Source organism: Tupaia chinensis, unplaced genomic scaffold (assembly GCF_000334495.1).
Source record: "Tupaia chinensis unplaced genomic scaffold, TupChi_1.0 Scaffold000197_1, whole genome shotgun sequence".
In the NCBI taxonomy this organism is placed as follows: domain Eukaryota; kingdom Metazoa; phylum Chordata; class Mammalia; order Scandentia; family Tupaiidae; genus Tupaia; species Tupaia belangeri.
This window is the reverse complement of record NW_006159672.1, coordinates 6,090,232-6,110,973: the sequence shown is the minus strand read 5'-3', so window position 1 is coordinate 6,110,973 and position 20,742 is coordinate 6,090,232. Positions and strand designations below refer to the sequence as shown.

At 40.0% G+C, this 20,742-nt stretch overlaps 1 protein-coding gene across 3 annotated transcripts in view; it reads right to left on the bottom strand.

Moving 5' to 3' along the window:
- The window catches only part of LRRC27 (leucine rich repeat containing 27), a 59,896-nt gene that overhangs the window by 35,777 nt on the left and 3,377 nt on the right, over positions 1–20,742 (bottom strand). For all 3 annotated transcript variants that reach the window (XM_014587243.1, XM_006146933.3, XM_006146934.2), the window contains exons 3-5: positions 17,675–17,805; positions 11,963–12,021; positions 3,442–3,594 (exon numbers count right to left, since the gene is read on the bottom strand). In XM_014587243.1, coding sequence (XP_014442729.1) covers positions 3,442–3,594; positions 11,963–12,021; positions 17,675–17,805 — 343 coding nt within the window. The remainder of the gene's footprint in view (positions 1–3,441; positions 3,595–11,962; positions 12,022–17,674; positions 17,806–20,742) is intronic.

Below are 20,742 nucleotides of genomic sequence, written 5' to 3'. Positions count from 1 at the left end.
CCTAAACTATATTAGGAAACTGTGATAATCAAAACAGCATGATGGTATTGGCACAAAAACAGGCTGTAAACCAATGGAACAGAATAGAGACCCCAGAAATAAACTCCAAAACATGCAGTCAACTGATTTTTGACAAAGGGCACCAAACAATCCAGTGGAGAAAAGAAAAACCTCTTTAGCAAATGGTGCTGGAAAACTGAGTATCTACCTGCAGAAAGATGAATCTGGATTTCTAGCTCTCACCACTAGTTGAAATCAATTCGAAGTGAATCAAAGATCTAAACCTACAACTTCAAACTGTAAAACTACTAGTGGATAACACAGAGGAAACTCTTGGAAACATCAAAGTAGGCAAAGACTTCTTAAATAAGAACCCAAAAAGCACAGGCAATAATCCCAAATGTAGACAAGTGGGATTACATCAGGTTAAAAAGCTTCTGTACAGCAAAAGAAACAATAATTAGAGTGAGTCAACAACCCTCAGAATGGGAGAATATATTTGCAAACTATAAATCAGATAAGGGACTGATAACCAGAATACGCAAGGAGCTCAAACAGCTTACCCGAAAAACAAACAAAAAACCAAAACAATCAACCCAATTAAAAGATGGACAAATGAGCTGAACAGACAACTCCCTAAGAAAGATACATGAACAGCCAAGAAGTATATGAAAAACTGCTCAACATCCTTTATGAGATGCAAATCAAAACCACAATGAGATACCATCTAACCCTAGTCAGAATGACTAAGATTAAAAAAATAAAGAAAGATAAGTGCTGGTGAGGCTGTGGTGAAAAGGGAACTCTCCTACACTGTTGGTGGGTATATAAACTGGTACAGCCACTGTGGAGAACAATATGGAGGTTTCTCAAAGACCTACAAATAGAACTACCACATGATCTAGCAATTCCACTCCTGGGTATTTACCCAAAGGACAGGAATACACTCAGTCGGAGAAACACTTGCACAACCATGTTTCTTATGGCATTATTCACAACTGCTAAGACAGGGAACCAATCCAAATGTCCATAAACAGATAAATGGATTGAAAATGTGAGGCACATATATATACTACTCGACCATAAAAAACAAGACCGTATCATTTGATAGAAAGTGGATGAATATGGAAGATTTACTACCAAGCAAAGCAAGCCAGAAGAGAGGCATTGTATAGTTGATCCCACTCAAAATATACTGAATGTTTGTACTGTATGGTAGAAACTGAAAGATTGGAAGGTATAAAAATAGGGAGATCAGCGGTGAACACTGGAACCAGTGTGGGAGGAGGGTAAGAAATGGGGCAGGGTGAGAGAGAAAGAATCAGGGAGAAAAAGAAAGAAACAAAACATTTAAGAGTCACAAAAATGGAAAATTATTTGTTGATGCTAATGTATCTGGTAATATCTTTGACCAGACTAATATACAGTGTATTCATGCTTGGAAAATTCATTTTGTATGTTCTAATGATATACTGTGGTTAAAAGTAAAATAATAATAATAATAATAAAAGATAACTTATTAAAGAAAGAAAATGCAAAGCTACTCTTCCTTTCCTCTCTCATTCTCTTTCCTTCTCTGACATTTCAGAGTTCTGGTCTCCTACCAGCCCAAATCACCTCTCCTCAAAGTGCCAAATTACAAAGAGTAAATCACTTGAGAATGTAAAAGCATCCATGGAAAGCTTACCTTAATGATTAAAAACAAAACAAAACCAGAAAAACTAAAGCCAATAGTTTCAATTAATGAAAGGTGACTAGCGCACTAAAGAAGTTTTTCTCTACTCCTCTTTTGCTAAAAAGTAATAAATCTTTTTTCTCTGAAAAGCTCCACATGATTTTAAAATCCTGAGAAGAAGTTACAACAGCCATTTTTCAGGGGCCTAACATCTAAATGACCTCCCTTACTGTATTTAAACTCCAGAGACCAAGAAGTAAGAAAAGCTCTGTGGACATTTCCTCATTCAAATCAAGAGCATCCAAACCTACTGAACTTCAGAACAATGCACAAAAGGTGACCTGTTATGAACACTGTTAAAATACAATAAAGCTGGGCATGGTGGCATGCACCTGTAACCCCAGCCACTTGGGAGACTGAAGCTCCCAAGGAGGATTGCAAGACTGTAGCCACTTGGACAGCATAGCAAGATGCTGTCTATTCAAAAAATAAAGAAATAAAACTTCTACAAAAAATCCTAGTGAAATACAAGGATCAGTGATTGATTTTTGATCATATAAAATATGAACCATCTAGATCATTTCTCAGTATGTGCCCTCTGGATTAAAAGTGCAAGATCACTGATCTTGACATGGGCCTAATTATTTACACATAATTATATATGTTATGCTACAGGTATAATTATCTTGGTTGACTATTCCAATGTATGCATTTTCTTAAGTTATAAAAAGGTTTTTTTTTTTTGAGAGGTTTTTGCTATAGGGCGCGTGCGCTCACCAGACAGAGACAGAGAGACAGAAAGCAAGAAATAACCCCCCAGAGGGGATGGCCACGCTGCAATCCCTTCTCCTCCATTCCCCTCTCGGGATCTTGGACACGCACGCACACGTGCCCCGCGTGAGTTTAAGCCACCGGGTCCGGGACTCGAATCACAGTCGACTACGTGGGAGTCCAGTGACATAACCATTACGCTAACTGCTGGTCCCGAAAAAGTATGTTTTAAGTAGTAAAATTTTAGATATTCTGAGGTCAATATTTCAGAATATCTACTTTTTTGATAAACATTTATTATGATTGTTATTTATCCCTATTTTACTTTACTTCTTTCTGTGTATAATTACAACATCTATTCAAGATCAGAACATATGGGCATGTGAAAATATCTGACTGGTCAATATGTTGACAATATGGAATAGCTTGCTGAGTAGTCACCGAAAAGCTAATTAGACAGAATATGCTTATAAAGCTATTTTTACACTAAGTTCTCATACCTAACTAGGAATAATATATATTTCACTGTGCTTATTTTTATATAGTTGTCTAATAAAACACTAAGTAACTCCTGAAGCAATCACCTGCTGGTTAGAGGTTAGAACTGTTTCATTTGAATGATCCCAGGGAATTTTACCAAAGACCATGGTAGATAGGTTCTATAATGTACATTGAGCTTATAAATTTATGAATACAGGACCAAGGAAAAGATATATTTGTTGTGATTTTTAGGCCACCGAGTCTGGGACTTGAACTGTGGTTGGCTATGTGGGAGTCCCGTGCCTCAACCACCACACCATCTGCTCGCTCCACCAAGGCAAAGATACAGGTGTGACTGGGTCAGCATAAAGTTTTGTGTATGCTGTATAAGTTCAGTAAAGGACACATGCAGCTCCCATATTTCTCCTGACATTATTAAAGAGAAGACAGGCTCTACTTTGATTTTTTTTTTAAAGCTGTAACTTCTGTTTTAATGAAATAATTGTCCCACAAACCTTGAAAAGTTGAATCTCTAGGGAAGAAGTGTTCTATTGCACAGATCCGCAGGAAGGTCAAGATAGATACCAATCCTTTCTGCACAATAAGTTGAGGAGGGAATTCCAGAGGGCAATGTCTTAAGTTCAGTGCTTTGAGTGTAATTACATTTCCTGCAATGGAGAAGAAAAACTGATCAGCATCCTATACACTATTTTACAGAATAAAAATGAGTTGAAGATGATAGTAACTGTTTTCACATTTAAAAAAAAAAATAGTTCTAGGGACCAGCAGTTAGCGTAATGGCTATGTTGCTGGACTCCCACGTAGTCGACTGCAGTTCGAGTCCCGGACCCGGTGGCTTAAACTCACGCTGGGCACCAGGGAGTGAGTGCCCGAGATCCCAAGAAGAGAATGGAGGAGAAGGGATTGCGGCGTGGCCATCCCCCCTGGGGGGTGATTTCTCGCTTTTTGTCTCTCTGTCTCTCTCTGTCTGTCTGGCGAGCGCACACGCCCTATAGCAAAAAACAAACAAACAAACAAACAAAAACAAAACAAAACAAAACAAAAAAACCTCTCCAAAACAAAAAATAGTTCTATTCAGTATTTGGGATAAAATATGACAGACATCTGAGATTTGCCTTTTAAAAAAATCAAATGTTGGTGAGGTGGTCGTGGAGCAACTAGAACTTTCAACATTGTTGATGGGAATTTAACACAGTACAATCACTTTGAAAATTGTCTGGCAGGCTCCTACTAAACATGTCTACTTATGATGTAGCAATTTCACTCGTATATATTAAACCGAGGGAAATGAAAACATATATCCACAAAAGACTCGAACATAAGGTGTTTAACAGTTTTATTCACAGCAGCTAAAAATAAACAAATAAACAGACAATAATTAGGAAGAGCTCAGATATTCATCCAAGAAGAGACAAGGTTAATGAAAACAGCTGTGGAATATTCACACAATTAAATAGCACCCAGTAATAAAAAGAAACAAGACTACTGATACGCAACATAAATGAATTTCAAAAACATGAGTCTTAAAGTCTTAAAATGAGTATATACTGTATGATTCCATTAATAAGAAGTTCAACAACAGGCCAACTCAAATACTGTAAAAACAAATCAGAACAGTGGTTGACTAGAGGGTGGAGGGAAAGCTAACTAGGAAGAGGCATCTTTCTAGATAGAAATAGAACAGGAAAAAAACAATTTTTTATTTATTTTTTGCTTTACTTTATTCGTCCTATGCTGAGAGTTAACTGATACTTGTAGCTTCTGTAACTAATGTAATATGTAACTAATGTAATCTGTACATATTATAATACATAAAGTTATAAATAAGCCTGTTTGCTTAGAAGAGGAAATTTAAGCCACTTGCTATAAGGAATGGTCACAAACCGCAACCAGGACCAGGGTCCCAAGCCAGAATTTTTATTTTATTTTATTTATTCTTTCATTTGTTCATTATTATTTTTAAAATTTGACCACACAGACACACACACACACACACACACACACACACAGAGAGAGAGAGAGAGAGAGAGAGAGGAGGAGGAGGAGGAGAAAATGAGAGAAAGCAAGCCACCAGGTCCAGGACTCAAACTCCATGAGGGTATGTAAGTGTCCAGAGCCCTGACCACCACGCCACCTGCTGGTTTCACCAAGTGAGAAATGTTAAGAAATGGGAATATTTACTCAAGGGACACAAAGTAACAGGTTAAATTGTGAAGATTATAATAATGTTATTGTTTACCATAATAGTTACTCAGAGAAGTTTAGATTATTTGGTTAAACAGTACAGCTTAAAAAATATGTGGTAGCGTCCCTTAATCTGTCAATGTATGTCACAAGACTGAATCAACAGCTTCAATGTTGCTATAAGAACAAAAACAGGGCATGGAAATAGAAGGTTTATCATAATATTTTCTTATTTATGTTTAGGAAATATTAACGTTACCTTAATCTCCTGGAATATTTAAACTTTTATCTCTACTTTCATCTCTTAATTTTTTCTTGTATATGCCACCTTGTATACAGGCATTACTCACACTGTACATTTGTATTTTTCTGTCGATATTGTTATAAATACTCCCACGCAAATGTTGAAAATGGTTTAAATTAAAAGCATTTGAATTTTGTGGGGGGGAGAACAAAAATGGAGTCATAATCATCACATGGAAGAAAAAGGTGCACAGAACAGTTCTGGGAAAAAAAAAACCATGAGGGTAAGAGTCGCAGTGAACTAGCTAGGTTTATCTCATAGATAACAATGGGTAAATGAGACAGGTAATGGTCTATAACACGCTGGAAATTTCTGTTTTGGGAGTTGGTTGTGGGCGTGTTAGCTTTCGGCCACTCCCTGTGCTTGAACACAACTAAATAAATTTCGTTTCTCTCTTTGCTTCCCCTCTTAAGTATTCACAGAAATGGCTACCGATTTTAGCTGGCAACAGGAACATTCTATATGTGGATTGAAGGTAGGATTACACAAGTGTGGGCACTTTTCAAAATTCGTTTGTATAATAATATCCGTTCCTTCCATAGTAACTAAATCTGAATCAAGCCGAAAGAAGGAAATAGCGAGATACAGAAATCAATGGAACATGTAATAGAAAAAAATATTTAGATTTATTAAGATATTTAGTGAAACAATAAAATGGGGGAGGCAGAGAAAGCAACAATAGATACCAGACACAGTGTGGGAGGAGGGTGGGAGATGGCAGAGGGTGAGATAGAGAATCAAGGATGGGAAAAAAGGCAAAATATACAGAAAGCAAGAAATGGAAAATTATGTGTTCACAATAACACATATGTTGATGTGCTTGATTGAGCCAATATATAGTGTACTGTGAATGGAAAAATCTCATTTTGCATGCTATAATGATGTACAGTGAATGAATGTAAATAAATCAATAAAAATAAATTAAAAAAAAAAAACACCGAGAAAAATCAATGAAACTCAAAGTGTATATTCAAAAAGAGTAACAAAACGGACAAACCTTACCTTGATTGGCCAAGAAAGGTAGAGGGGAGTCCAATTAGGAAAATCAGAAGGGAAATATGAAGTATTAATGCCAACCATACAGAAATAAAAGGAATGAGAAAGGAACAGCCATCTGGCAACAGCTTAGATAATGGAGATGAAATGAACAAACCCCTACAAAGGCACAAACCACCACAATCGACTCAAGAGAAACAGAAAATCTGAACAGATGACAGCAAGTAAATAGTTTGAATAATGGTCCCCGAAGATATTCTGGTCCTATTTTTCAGAATTTACAAACGTTGGGTCGGCAGGTGGTGTGGTGGTTAAAGGCGCTGGATTCCTACATAGTCAACCATGGTTTGGATCGAGTCCTAGATCTGGAGGCTTGCTTCCTGGTTTTTCCTTTCTCTCTCTCTCTCATCAAATTAAAAATAATAATAATAACAAATGGAATTAAATAAATAATTCTTTTAAAAAAAAGAATATACAAACGTTACTTACATTGCAAAAGGAACACTTCAGATGTGATGAATGTGTATTACACATTAATGTGTATTAAGTGAAGAATTTTGAGAAAGGGAGGTTATCCTGAATTATTCAAACAGGCCCTAAATGTAATCTCAGCTATTTTTTATAAGGGAGTCAGAGGGACCTGCTATTACCAGGGAAAACAATGTGATGGCTGAGCAAGATCCTGCACCACTGGCTTTTAGGATGGAGGAAGAGGCCACAAGCAAGGGATGCAAGGAATAGAAGCTGAAAAAGGCAAGGAGCAATTTCTGCCCTAGAGCATCTGGAGGAAATGCAGCCTGCGGACACATGGATTCTGGCCCAGTGAAATTGATTTTAGATTTCTAAGCTCCAGAACTATACCAGAATAAATGTGTGTTGTTTTAAGCCATCACATTCATGGCAATGTGTTAGATGAGCAACAAAGAAATACAAATGGGGTTTGTGCTTAGAAGTTACCAGTTCAGAGACCAGCAGGTGGTATAATGGCTATGTCGTTGGACTCCCGTGTAGTAGACCATGGTTTGACTTTGGACCCCTGGCTTAAACTCATGCCGGGCGCTTGTGCATGTGTGCTCAAGATCCCGAGAGGAGAATGGAAGAGAAGGGATTGCAGCATGGCCATCCCCCCTGGTGCGTGATTTCTCTCTTTCTGTCTCTCTCTGTCTCTCTTGCAAGTGCATGAGCCCTATAGCAAAAATCTCTCAAAATAAATAAATAAATACAATAAATAAATAAAGAAGTTTCCAGTGCCAAGGGAATGGTGCTGACCCAACTGACTTCCTGTGGGGATGATTCTTAAAATTTGTGTGCAAGCAACACACCTGGTTCTATTTAAATTCTATTGCCTAGGTCCAGAGATTCCAGCTCAGGAGGCCCAAGAATACATTTCATTTAATTTGTTCATTCATTCATTAATTTATTTAGAGAGATTTTTGCTACAGGGTATGAGTGCTTGCCAGAAAGAAAGAAAGAGAGCAAGAAATCATCCCCCAGGAGAACGGCCATGCCGCAATCCCTTTTCCTACGTTCTCCTCTTGGGATTTTGGGAACACATACACAAGCGCCGAGCATGAGTTTTAAGCCACCAGATCTGGGACTTGAACCGTGGTGGCCCACATGGAAGTCCAGCAATGTAACCATTATGCCATCTACTGGTCCCAGGAATATGTTTTCAATGAGAACTCCAGGCCATTCTGATGTAGAAGGTCTTATTTTTTTTCTCTTACTGTAATGGTTTTATTGAATATAATCCATGTACTATACAACTCTACCATTTAAAGTGTAAACTCTTTAATGCCTTCACAGAGTTGTACAACCATTACTACAATCCAGTTTAGAATATTTTCTTTACCCTTAAAAGGAACCCCTTACCCTTCGCTTTTTTTTTTTTTTTTTAACAAGAGAGATTTTTGCCATAGGGTGTGTGAGGTCACTGGAGACACACACAGAGAAAGGGATGCTTCTTATAGTAGGACGTCCTCTTGCCTCTGGTCTAATGCACACACATGTGCTCAGTATGAGTTTCAAGTCACCAGGTCTGGGACTCAAACTGTGGTCAGCTATGTGAGAGTCCAGCACTCCAACCACTACACCACCTGCTGACCCCACCCTTCACTATTCTTAATACCACATCCTCATTAGGCCCTAAGCAATCGTTCTATCTCTATGGATTTACCTATTCTGGACATTTCATATAAAAGAAGTCTCACAATTTTTAACTTTTGCATCTGGCTTCTTATACTGAGCCTGATGTTTCTTAGATTTACCCGTGTTGTACCATGTATCAGTAATTCTGTCCTTTTGTTGCTGAACCCCCTTGTTCAGAGATACCACATTCGGTTTATACATCCATCAGTTGATAGTCACAGGAATGTCCCCACCTTTTGGCTACTGTGAATCATGCTGTGTGACTCTGACATCCAAGAATCTGAGTCCCTGCGAAGGTCATAATTTCAGACACAAGAACAACAGATGGAGGGGTATCATTCTCCCTTATATATTTAATATGTATTGCTTCCAAAGGAAGGGTGGTGGTAAGTATATCATAATAAGGTACAGCAGCCTTAGAAAACCAAGGAAATGAAGAGATTCAATTAATAATAAAAAGACAAAGAAAAACCCAGGACCAGATTGCGTCACTGGTGAATTGTGCCAAACATTTAAAGAAGAAAGAGTACTAATTCTTTATCAACTCTTCCAAGAACAACGCATTATATGAGGTCATTATTATCCTGATGCCAAAAAAGACATAAGAAAACTGCACAGCAATATGAAAATAGACATAAAAATCTCCAATAAAATACTAGCAACATGAATTCAATAATATATTAAAAGCATGATATATTAAGACCAAGTGGCATTTATCCCAGAATTGCAAAGTTGGTTTAATAGCTGAAACTCAATGAATGTAATACACCTTAACAACAGGATAAGGACAAAACCCCACAGATTATCACAATAGATGCAAAATAATAATAATAATAATAATAATAATAAAGGCATTTGACAAAATTCAACATCCTTTCATAATAAGAACACTCAATATGCCAGGATTAGAAGGAAACTTCCTTAACTTAGTAAAGGGCATCTGTGAAAAATATATAGCTTTTCCCAGCCAGTGCTGAGCGATGGGTATCTGTTGGGACAACTGGCACAAATGCTACAAGACCACAGGCAAGAGGACGTCCACCACAAAGAGCACAATTATGAGCCGGCATGTCCTGCTGCCAATGCTAAGATTGGCCCCCATCACAGACACGGTCTGTGTGTAATCAGACAACAGGAAACACCACGCCCAGAGGCTGGACTTGGGGAACTTTTCCTGGGGCTCAGAGTGTTGAGCTTGCAAAAACGGAACCACTGATGTTACCTATAGTCATCCAATAACAAACTGGTCCGCACCAAGACCCTGGTAAAGAACTGCATTGTGCTCATTTACTCAGGACACCACACTGACAATGGTATGAGTCCCACTGTGCACGGCCGCCCTGGACCACAAGAATGGGGCCAAGCTGGCCCTTGAGGAAATAGAGATTTTTAAACACAAAACAATCAAATAAAATTCAGAAGGAATATGATGAAAGGAAAAAGAATGCCAAAATCAGCAGCCTTCTGGAGGAGCAGCACCAGCAGGGCAGGCTTCCTGCGTGTACTGTACCAAGACCAGGGCAGTGTGGCTGAGCAGATGGCTGTGTGCTAGCAGGCAAGAAGTCAGAGTTCAATCGGAGGACAATCAAGGCTTAGAAAGGCAAGTAAATCCTCCTCCTTCCTATCTTAGCTCATGTCAGAAAGGTGGGTCCCCCCCCAAAAAAAAATACCCAGCGTCACACCGAATGGATGATTTCCCTAATATCACATATCAGACAAGTGGATTTTTAAATACTTCTTTAGTTACTGACAGAAAAAAAGGCAAAAGAAAATCAAAGATGTAGACAAGTTGAACAATATGAGTAACCAAGCTGATCTGATAGGATACATAGAACATTACACCATAGAACAACTTGAAAAATACATTCTTCTTGAGCACAGACGGTCACACCCATCAGAACAGAACATATGCTGGGCCAGAAAGCAAGTCTCAATGTTTCAAATAACCAAAATCACACAGTGTATGTTCTTGTGTGATTAAATCAGATTAAACTGTGGGATTAACTAGAACTCAATAACAGAAAGATAATTGTTTGTCAATTAGGCAACAGATTTCTAATAGCACACGGGTCAATAAGCATCAGAAAATATTTTGAGCTGAATGATAAAAACATTACATGTTGAAACATGCAGGATGCAACTAAGGCAGTCTTCAGAAGGAAATTATAGTTGTAAACACACATTAGAAAAGAAACATTTAAAATCAATGATCTGAACTTTCAACCTAATAAGTTAGAAAACCTTAGCAAATTGAACTAAAAGAACAGACAAAAATTAATAAAGAGCAGAAATCTATGAGATGAAGCACTGGGTTACTGGGAAAGTCATGACACATTTTTGCATAGAAAAACAGAAAAATACTTCATGACCTTCCCGACAACCTAGTAAGTGCACAACAAAGAAAAATATATCTTCCTCCTCCTCAGTTACAGCAGGGAAAATGAACGAAAATGAGTGAACTGAAGTGACACATGTTCACATGGATAAATCCCAAAATCATAGTATTGAATATAAAAAGCAAATGACCAGGCCAGCCAGTGGCGTGATGGTTGAGGCAGCTGGATCCCACATCAGTCAGGCAGCTGACTATACAGTTTGGGTCCTGGACCTTGCGGCTTGAAAAACTCACTGGGTACATGTGTGTGCATGCCCAAAATCCTAAGAGGGAACTAGAGAAGAAGAGACTATGGCATGGCCATCCCCCCTGGGGGTGCTTTCTTACTCTGCCCAGCCCCTGACCTTCATATTTCTCTCTTTGGTGAGTGCGTGAGTCCAATAGCAATTTTTTTTTCAAAGAAGGTAAATCACTATATATATATATAATTCAATTTATTAAAAGTTCAGAAGTAGATCACTTTAAATGATATATTATTCAGGCATATATAACTGATAACACTTTCTATAGTGCACGTGCGCTCACCAGACAGACAGAGAGACAGAAAGCGAGAAATCACCCCCCGGGGGGATGGCCACACTGCAATTCCTTCTCCTCCATTCTCCTCTAGGGATCCTGGGCATGCACCATAACTGATAGAACTTTCCAGGAAAGCAAGAAAGACGTAATGGGGGAGGGCAGAGACCTGCAGACATACGTACAAGGACAGTTAAGTTTCCCTCAGCTGTGTGCTGGGAACAAAGCTCTTCATTTTTATTGCTCCTATCAATGCTTGTACGTCATACTCTTATGTGTAATACACATTATAATATTAGCAGCTCTTAAAAACTATATCATCTTAGAATTGTAGAAGTAGAAGGGGTTTTGAGTATAATTTAGTTTACCCTCCTATGTCTCATACGTACCTGACCATCTCCATTATAGAGTCCAATGACTCCAAAAGACAGCAGTTAAAAGTCATGCCTTATTTTATTGTCTCAACACTTACCCAGCTCTACAGGTAACGTTTTGATAGGATTTCTTTCTAAAAGCAAAGTTTTCAAGTGCCTTTAAAACAAAACAAAAAGATTATTTCAAAGGTGGAAAATTAAATGATCATCTCTAAAAATGCCATTACATGTCTTCATTTTTCTTCTCTTGAAGGGGGCAACTTTGATAAAGATATATTGGGTCATCAGAAAAGTCATGATGCATTTTTGCATTGAATAATACATCGTGACTTTTCAGATAACCAAAGGCATCAGGTTGGGGCCAGCTGGTGACATGGTGGTTAAGGTGGCTAGATCCTACATGATCAACTGTGTGATTGCAATCTCAGACCTAGACACCTGAAAAACACGTCAGGTGCACATGTGTGCATCCCTGAAGTCCCCAGAGGAGAATGAAGGAGAAGGGACTGCAGCATGGCCATACCACTGGGGGTGCTTTCTCACTTCCCCTCTTTCTCCCCACCTCTCTCTCTCTGGTGAGCACACGCACCCTATGGCAAATGAAGAAGAAGAAAGGAGGAGGAGGAGGAGGAGAATGTGAAGAGGAAGAAGGAGAGGGAATAGGAGATGGAGGTGGAGACAAGATGATGAAGAAAAGATATATGTAAGTTTACAACACAAGCACACAGTCTATTGCCACTAGCAATGTGGCTCTAACTTTGAGGGTCTGGCTGAGGCTCTCTCAGCCTTAGCACTACTGCCATTCGGGATCAGGCACCTTTCAGTGTGGGGCTGTCCCATGCATTGTGGGGTACTTATCAGTCAGTGTCCCTGGCCTTTTCCCTCTAAATGCCAATAGTACAACCCATCCTCACAGTGTGGCAACCACAAATGTCTCTAGACATTGTCAATGGTCTGGGGACAAAACTGGCCTTAGCTGAGAACCTTTGTTCTGGACTTTATCTTCCACTGATGACCCTCATCACATCCCCATGCTTCCTGAGGTGTGTTGTGAAGAATCCTAATGCTTGAAGATGCTTTGTGTTTGGGAGACTTCTGCAATAGTTTATCCCACCCTGTTTATAGATAAATCATTCACACACTAGGGATTCTGAGACTTCTTTAAAAGTAGGGTAACATAGTTTAAGTCAGAATTTTTCTTTCTTTCTTTTTCCTTTTTCTTTTCTTTGTTCAATAGGGCACATGTGCTCACCAGAGGCAGAGGGAGAGAGGGGTAGAGAGGGAAAGTAAGAAAGCACCCCACAGGGGGGTTGGCAACGTTGCAGCCTCTTCTCCTCCATTAACCTTTTGAGACTTGGGGTATTCATGCACATATGCCTCGTTTGGTTTTCAAGCTGCTGGGTCTGGGACTTGAATCACACAGTTGGCCAAGTGGGATCCACCTGCCTTAACCACCATGCTGCCAACTGTCCTTAAGGTAGTATTTCTGTAATGTGTTTGACCATGGATCCCTTCTTTCATTTACTACCTATTGTCATTGCTTATAAAAGTTAGCACAAATTATTTCATTCATAGATAGGCAGACAGAATAGATAAAAGGTATCCAATAAAAATTTACTAACTGAGGGACCAGCAGATGGTGTAATGGCTATATTGCTGGACTCCCACTTAGTCGACTGCAGTTCGAGTCCCAGACCCGTTGGCTTAAGAATCACACCAGGCACGGTTGCATGTGTGCCCAAAATCCTGAGAGGAGAATGGAGCAGAAGGAACTGCAGCATGGCCATTCCCCCCAGGGGGTGATTTTTCACTTTCTGTATCACTGTCTCTCTGTCTCTCTGTCTCTCTCTCTCCAGCGAGCGCACATGCCCTATATTAAAAATCTTTCTCTCAACAACAACAACAAAATTACTAATTGAATGATAATGGAAAAAAATCGATATTTAATATTAAACTCTACCTTGTATCTTTTATTTTATTTGATTCTTATTTATCACATTTAAGTCTTTAGACTGTATCATATATCAATGATCATTTCCTCCTTCACTTTTCAGCCATCACCAGCTAATTTAGCATAACAAGACCACAAATACCTTGGCTCCCTTGGTTTGCTTTCAGTCTATGGATCTGAAGCCCCATTTCACCCCAGGTAGAGGGCAGAACTCCTGACCTCTGTCCATTTTGCACCTGTTACATACTGGGGGATTCACCAAGAGGCTCTTTGAAGTAGAATCACTGAAAACCGCTGCACTACCTAATTCCAGGGCTGATCTGTGACCTCATCATGCCTGTATGGCAGCAGGGAACAGGCTGTGCTGAGCCCATGAACACCCAGGGATTTGGGCCAGGGAAAATTGCCTGCCACTGCAGAGAAGTCCACACAGTTGCAGCAGCACCCAGCCTGGGAAAAGTCCATGCCTTCTTTTTCATTTATCACAGCATCACCAGAACCGCATGTGGTCCTGGCTCCTGGAAGGCTGGGTAGCACCACAGCCAATCAACAAGGGTAGCTGGCATGGCCTGGAGTGTAAACCAATCCAGGTTCCTATCTGCAGCTCCCCTCCCGCAGAAACGGTTTCTCAGGGAGGAGTACAGTCACATATGAATGCATATTCCATTAAAAAATAAACGCATTCGAAGGAAGACACCCCTGAATCTCATTCCGCATTGGAAGATAAAAAATATATATAAATAAAATCCAATATCACAGCTAACAAGGGTCTCAAAAATTTGGAAGGGGAAAAATATAACTTCACAGATATAAAATGGAGACATCTAGCATTTCATTTAAATTTAGACTTATTTTTTGACTGGCAACCCAAAAGGAAAATCAGATTAGTTAAGGACTAGACAATTTCCTTTTCACTTACTTTCTGGATTTTCCTTATTATTTGAAGATTTTAAGCAATAAACTTTAGGCAGTAACCTTTTCTTGAAGTGTATAAGGCAGATTATCTCAGTGTTGTTACTCCAGCTCATCATTTTTGGTTTAATCCCCTTTTAATTTTGCTAATACAAAAATAGCCCACAAGGACAGCAGCTGCTCTCTAAAATCAACAGAGGCCTCCAGATGCTGAGGACGGCAGCAGGAAGTGAAAAAGCGCCCTCAGCCTCTCCTATGCCAGGCCTTCCTCAAAGCCAAGCGCATTCTAGCCTTCTTGTGTGATGCTGTGTTCTATTTTAGTGGAGTGCAAGCTTATTAACATTAACCTGAAAATACAAAGGGATTTCTCTACCTTATATAATAACATATTAAAGTATTCTTGGGCCAGCCCCATAGTGTAGTGGTGAAAGGAGCTGAACCCCATATAACTGACTGTGGTTTAAATCCCAGCTCCTGGTATGGGAGGGATTCAAAACACACCAGACACATGTGTGTGCATGTCCAAAATCTAGGCAGGATGAAGAAATGGAGGAGAAGGGATTGTGCCCCATTGGGGGGTGCTTTTTCTCCTTCTTTCTCTCTCTCTTTCTCTATCTCTGTCTCTCTCTGACCAGCTCATGTGCCCTCTAGCAATTAAAAAAAAAAAAACCTGTGCACATTTTAAATGATAAACTTATAATGCTAATTTCTTAAATACTGTGATTCAAAGTTTTATTCAATGATTATTTCATTTCATTGATTTCTAGTTGAACATATAAATTTATATACTAAACTGGACTCGTTTGCCTAAAAAGACAAATGAACTGCTTTATAATTTTTAAATCTCTCTCTTACTAGCAAGCTCACACGTCCAAAACATGGAGAAGTGGGAGAACTTTAATACTGTCATTGTCTTAATTGTGTTTTTTTGAAAAGTTTAAGGCTTTTAGTAAGCCCATAATTACTTAAAATTTCTAATTAATATGTTTCAGCTCTTTAGCAACTAATTTTAATGATATAAGAAGTTAAAATCACAGGCAAAATTACATCTTAAACAACATTAAGCAGCTGGCTTTGACTGGCAAAATCAAAGAATTATAAAATTTGAGAACCGTGTACTTATTTTAGGAAAAAGAATAGCACTTATGGGAATAGGCTAGAGTTTATTTTTATACTCTTAGTAGCAATTACTCTCCAGAACTGAGTGCTAAGACTAAAATAATTTGTGGACAAAGAGCACTGAGTTACCCTAAACACAGAGGATGATGATCTCGTGAAGAAAAAGTCCTTCCCAAACCACTCTAGACTACGGGCTCATAGACTCCTGAGGCCACCTAGGTCCAGTTGTGGGGACGGGGTGGAAACGAGAGCTCAGCTCTCATCACATGACCAACAAACGTGCCTGTGATTTCTTACTTTGTCTCTCTGTCTCTCTCTGTCTCTCCGACAAGCACATGTGCCCTATAGCAAAAATCTCTTAAAAAAAAAAATATATATATGTTAACAACAGTGAGTTCATGGTAAAAGATGGGCCTTCTCCATGCCTCTATCCTATTGTTTCACAGTGGCCATCGTGGACCCAGGCAGGAACTGGAGTTCACCTTCGACACTTATCTTCCCCTCATGTCTCATGTTCAACCAGAATCTCCCAAGCAAGACCCTCTCCGAGGCCAGCCCCATTCAGGCCACCACTTCTTGCATGGATTGTTGGACTGCTGCTGCGGCCTTCTAACTGGTCTCCCTGTTTCCACTCTCATCCCAATAGCCTCCTCTCCTTAGAGTGATCTTAAAGTCAAGCAAGATTCCAGTCCTCTTCATGTAACCTTCCTATGACTTCCCATTTCCTTCAAACTGAAATTCAAAATTGAGACCAGGACCTACAAGCTCTAGCCGACCCTCCTTGGACTCATCTCTTGCCATGTTCCCTCTTCTACTTTATCATGTTGGTCTTCTTGCCATCCCTCCACCTATAAGCACACACCCACCTCAGGGCCTTTGCAGATGCCTTTCCCTCTGCCCCATGAATGAATGAATGAGAGGTGTGTCTAGAGTGTTTACCAAAGAGGTCGGGATGTATTGGTTTCAGGAGGCTAGGAGACACGGGCACAGAAGGACACGGGCACTGAAGGCAGGAGAACAACTCTACAGGGAGAAGGATGAAATGAAGTGAGACATTCCAATAACAGGGTAGAACTACACTCTCTAAGTGGAGAGCTCTGGAATCAGAGGGGCAGGAATGTGGCAGAATAGCACAAGCTGCTTACTGGGGGATTTCTCCTTTTCCAGAACAAGAAGAATTTCTCATTATTTTTCAAGAATTGACACAGTTGGCTCTCAGGAATTAAGTAACTGGTTTTAATTCATCAGAGGTATTGCAGAACTTCAGGTAGCTTCACACAGAGAGAGTCAGAGATGGAATCAGCTTTTGCAAAAACCACATGGACTGCCCAGCAAAGGAGCTGTGGCTACTCGCATTCTTTGTAGTACCCAAATATCCCAAATTATAATTCCAGTTATGTGCATTAGGTATATTCAGCCAGTGCACCACTTAGCTAACTTTAAAAATACTATTAAATGCTTCTATTCTGAAATAAACATGCAAAAAAGGGTAGAAATCAAGCAGAAAGAGAACAAACACTTATTCATTCTTCTTTTTTTTTTTTTTTAGTTTGCCAGAGGGCACATGAAGAGAGAAAGAGAGAGAGGGAAAGTGAAAAAGCATCCTCCATGGGGCATAGTTATGTGACAACGCCATCTCTACTCCTTTCAAAATTTTGGGTATGCACGCGCACACACATACACTTCTGGGTCTGGGATTCAAATGAGGCAGCCAGCAACGTGGGATCCAGCCACCTTAACCACCACCATGTCATGGGTTTGCCCAGCACTTACACATTCTAAAGAGATATTTTTTTATTTAATTTGAAAACATAAACATACGACTTACTTATGAGATCCAATCCCAGAAGGAAGCGTCTTAATTTTATTATACCGGAGGTCTAGCCAAGTCAGGTTTGGCAGTAACTGGAAGAAATCTTTAGGAATCATGGAGAGGGCATTCCTTTGGAGATGCAATTGCTTCCACAGAAAAGAAGACAGAATCAGAAAATGTTTTGTAAGCCAACTAAACTTTACATGTTATATCTAAAATATCTAAAAAGCATTTGTCAAAAAACTATTAACAACTGTAAGTATACATATCAAGGAAAAAAAAACACCATAATATTTTACCCTTAAATTATTTAAACAATAGACACAAAAGTCAGAAAGAAAAGAGCTAGGACTTCTTCAGGCAGTTTTCAGCATGGAGAGTGACTTCCTGGATAGTTGCAGGCTGTCTCTAAGCACATCACTTTTCGTATTGAATATCCTTTGACACCAGACTGAATCCCATAGCTATAAAAAATCATTTTTCTCCTTCTTGGGCCCCACATTGAGTTTCATGGCTCTTTTCCCAGCACCTGCCATAGCACCTGGCTCTCAGCATCCCCTAGAAATGTCCGCCCAATTAGCGAATAGCAATAGCCCTGTCTGGTACTACGGCAGCAATTAAAAGGAAAGTAAAAGACCCTTAACTAAGACATTTGCTGTGGCATGACCTATGATAAACAGTCACACAAAAGTAATATCAATAACTGTGATTTCAGGAACAGTTTGACTCAACTCAGGAATTTCAAATCACCATCATAAATAAAACAAGGGAAGATAGAAGACGAACGTATATACATTGACTTTAGTCACGTCAAATGTGTATGTATATGACTTTCTAGCTATAGGATGGCAGGACGAGAGGTAAATTAGAAAAAACTTTCATGAGTGCTATTGTTACCTGTTGTATATATTTATATTATATGCATATTTAGAACTCTGTATTTACTGAGCTAGTAGAAGCAGATGTTCAAAACACTGACCTTGAAGCTAGATGGCCTGGGTTCAAATCTAGGTTTTAAAACCTATTCAGTGTGTGACCTTGTGAAAGTTCCTGAACCTCTCTGTGCACCTGTGTTTTCACCTGTAAAAAGGGGCTCATGAGACCTCCCTCACAGGACAGCACTACATGAGCAGTTCATGGCAGACAGGATGTCAGTATTAGCTACTGCAATGATTAGGTCTTCAGGAAAGTCACGACATAGCTTTCTATGCAAAAATGCATCATGACTTTGAGACAGCCCAACATATTTATTGCCTTTTCCACAGAAAGCCACCGAGTGTTACCAGTGCCACCATGCAGCTCCTTTTCTCTCATAATTTCACAACTCCATTCTACCTCCAACGTCATCTTTAAAATCCAAATCATTTAGGGATCTCAATCCAAGAAAGACTTGGAAAATCACACTGTTTATAAAATACACTGAAGGTAATATATATCATCTATCAGTTAAGAAATTTCCTGTTGGCAGCTGGCATGGTCTCCAATTACAGATGCACATGTGTGCCTCCACATGTATGTGCACACATACCTCCACCTATGTATGTGTGTTTCCATATACATGTGCATGCATGCCTCCACCTGCGACCCTTCTGTGCTATAGTGAAAGTTTTAAACTTCTCAGGTCTGCTCTTTCCCCTCAGTGCAAGTTCATTGTAATGCTCAGTTTTGAGACCACAGATCCGCCTAAATGCCAGTAAAAGGAATCTCAGTAAGATAATAAAACTCTTCCTTCTTTCTTGGCACATCTGGAAAATCAGACACTATTCTACATCAAAAAGCTGGTTGTTGGGGACCAGCAGTTAGCATAATGGCTATGTCGCTGAACTCCCACATAGTGGACCACGGTTCGTGTCCCGGACCTGGTGGCTTAAAACTCATGCTGGGCGCCTGTGCGTGTGTGCCCAAGATCCCGAGAGGAGAATGGAGGAGAAGGGATTGCAGCATGGCCATCCCCCCTGGGGGGTGATTTCTCGCTTTCTGTCTCTCTGTCTCTCTCTGTCTGTCTGGCAAGTACACACGCCCTATAGCAAAAAAAACAAACAAACAAGCAAAAAACCTCTCCAAAAAAAAACTAGTTGTTAGGGGGACCAGCAGGTGGTATAGTGATTAAGGAGTTAGATCCCACATGGCCAACCACAGTTCAAGTCCCAGACCGGGTGGCTTGAAAATCATGCTGGGGGGAACCAGCAGTTAGCGTAATGGCTATGTCGCTGGACTCCCACGCACTTAGTCGACCGCGGTTCGCGTCTCGGACCCGGTGGCTTAAATCTCACACCGGGCGCGTGTGCGTGCGTGCCCAAGATCCCGAGAGGAGAATGGAGGAGAAGGGATTGCGGCGTGACCATCCCCCCGGGGGGTGATTTCTCGCTTTCTGTCTCTATGTCTCTCTCTGTCTGTCTGGCGAGCGCATGCGCCCTATAGCGAAAACCTCTCAAAAAAAAAAAAAAATCATGCTGGGTAAATGTATATGTGTGCCCAAAATCCCAGGAGGAGAATGGAGGAGACAGGATTGCAGCATGGCCATCCACCCTGGGTGGAAGGGTAATTTCTCATTTTCCCTCTCAGTCTCTGTCTCCCTCTGGTGAGCACACGTGCCCTATGGCAAAAACATAAAATTAAAAATTAAAAAGCTGGCTGAGGGAAACAGTGGGTTGACTGCTACGGGACCTTTGTCCTTTCTTTAGGTCCTAGGAGCCACCCTTTCTGTATTCTGTGAGTATGAGCACCTTTAGAAGTATTATTTGTGACTCTGGAAATGGCTGCTACAGCAGAAACCTGCAACATGTAAAAGTCTGCAACGCTAGTGGTCACCTTACTTAGTGATTTGTTGCCATAGTAATAACATTTATATTGACATCTGTTTTCAGAAAGGCATAAACAGGAAGTATCTTGATTAAGCCTGAAGGACTTTTGAATTTCTCCCTCCTCTCTATGCAAGAAGGTAACATAAACCTCATGACTCTCCTGGATCCCTTATTCAGAGTTGAGAGCATTTACTTCATGAAAAGCCATGCATGCATAACAGAAGCCCTAATAAGGTGGAGCCTGGTGGCCAGTAATTTACTCATAGACTCATAGACGCC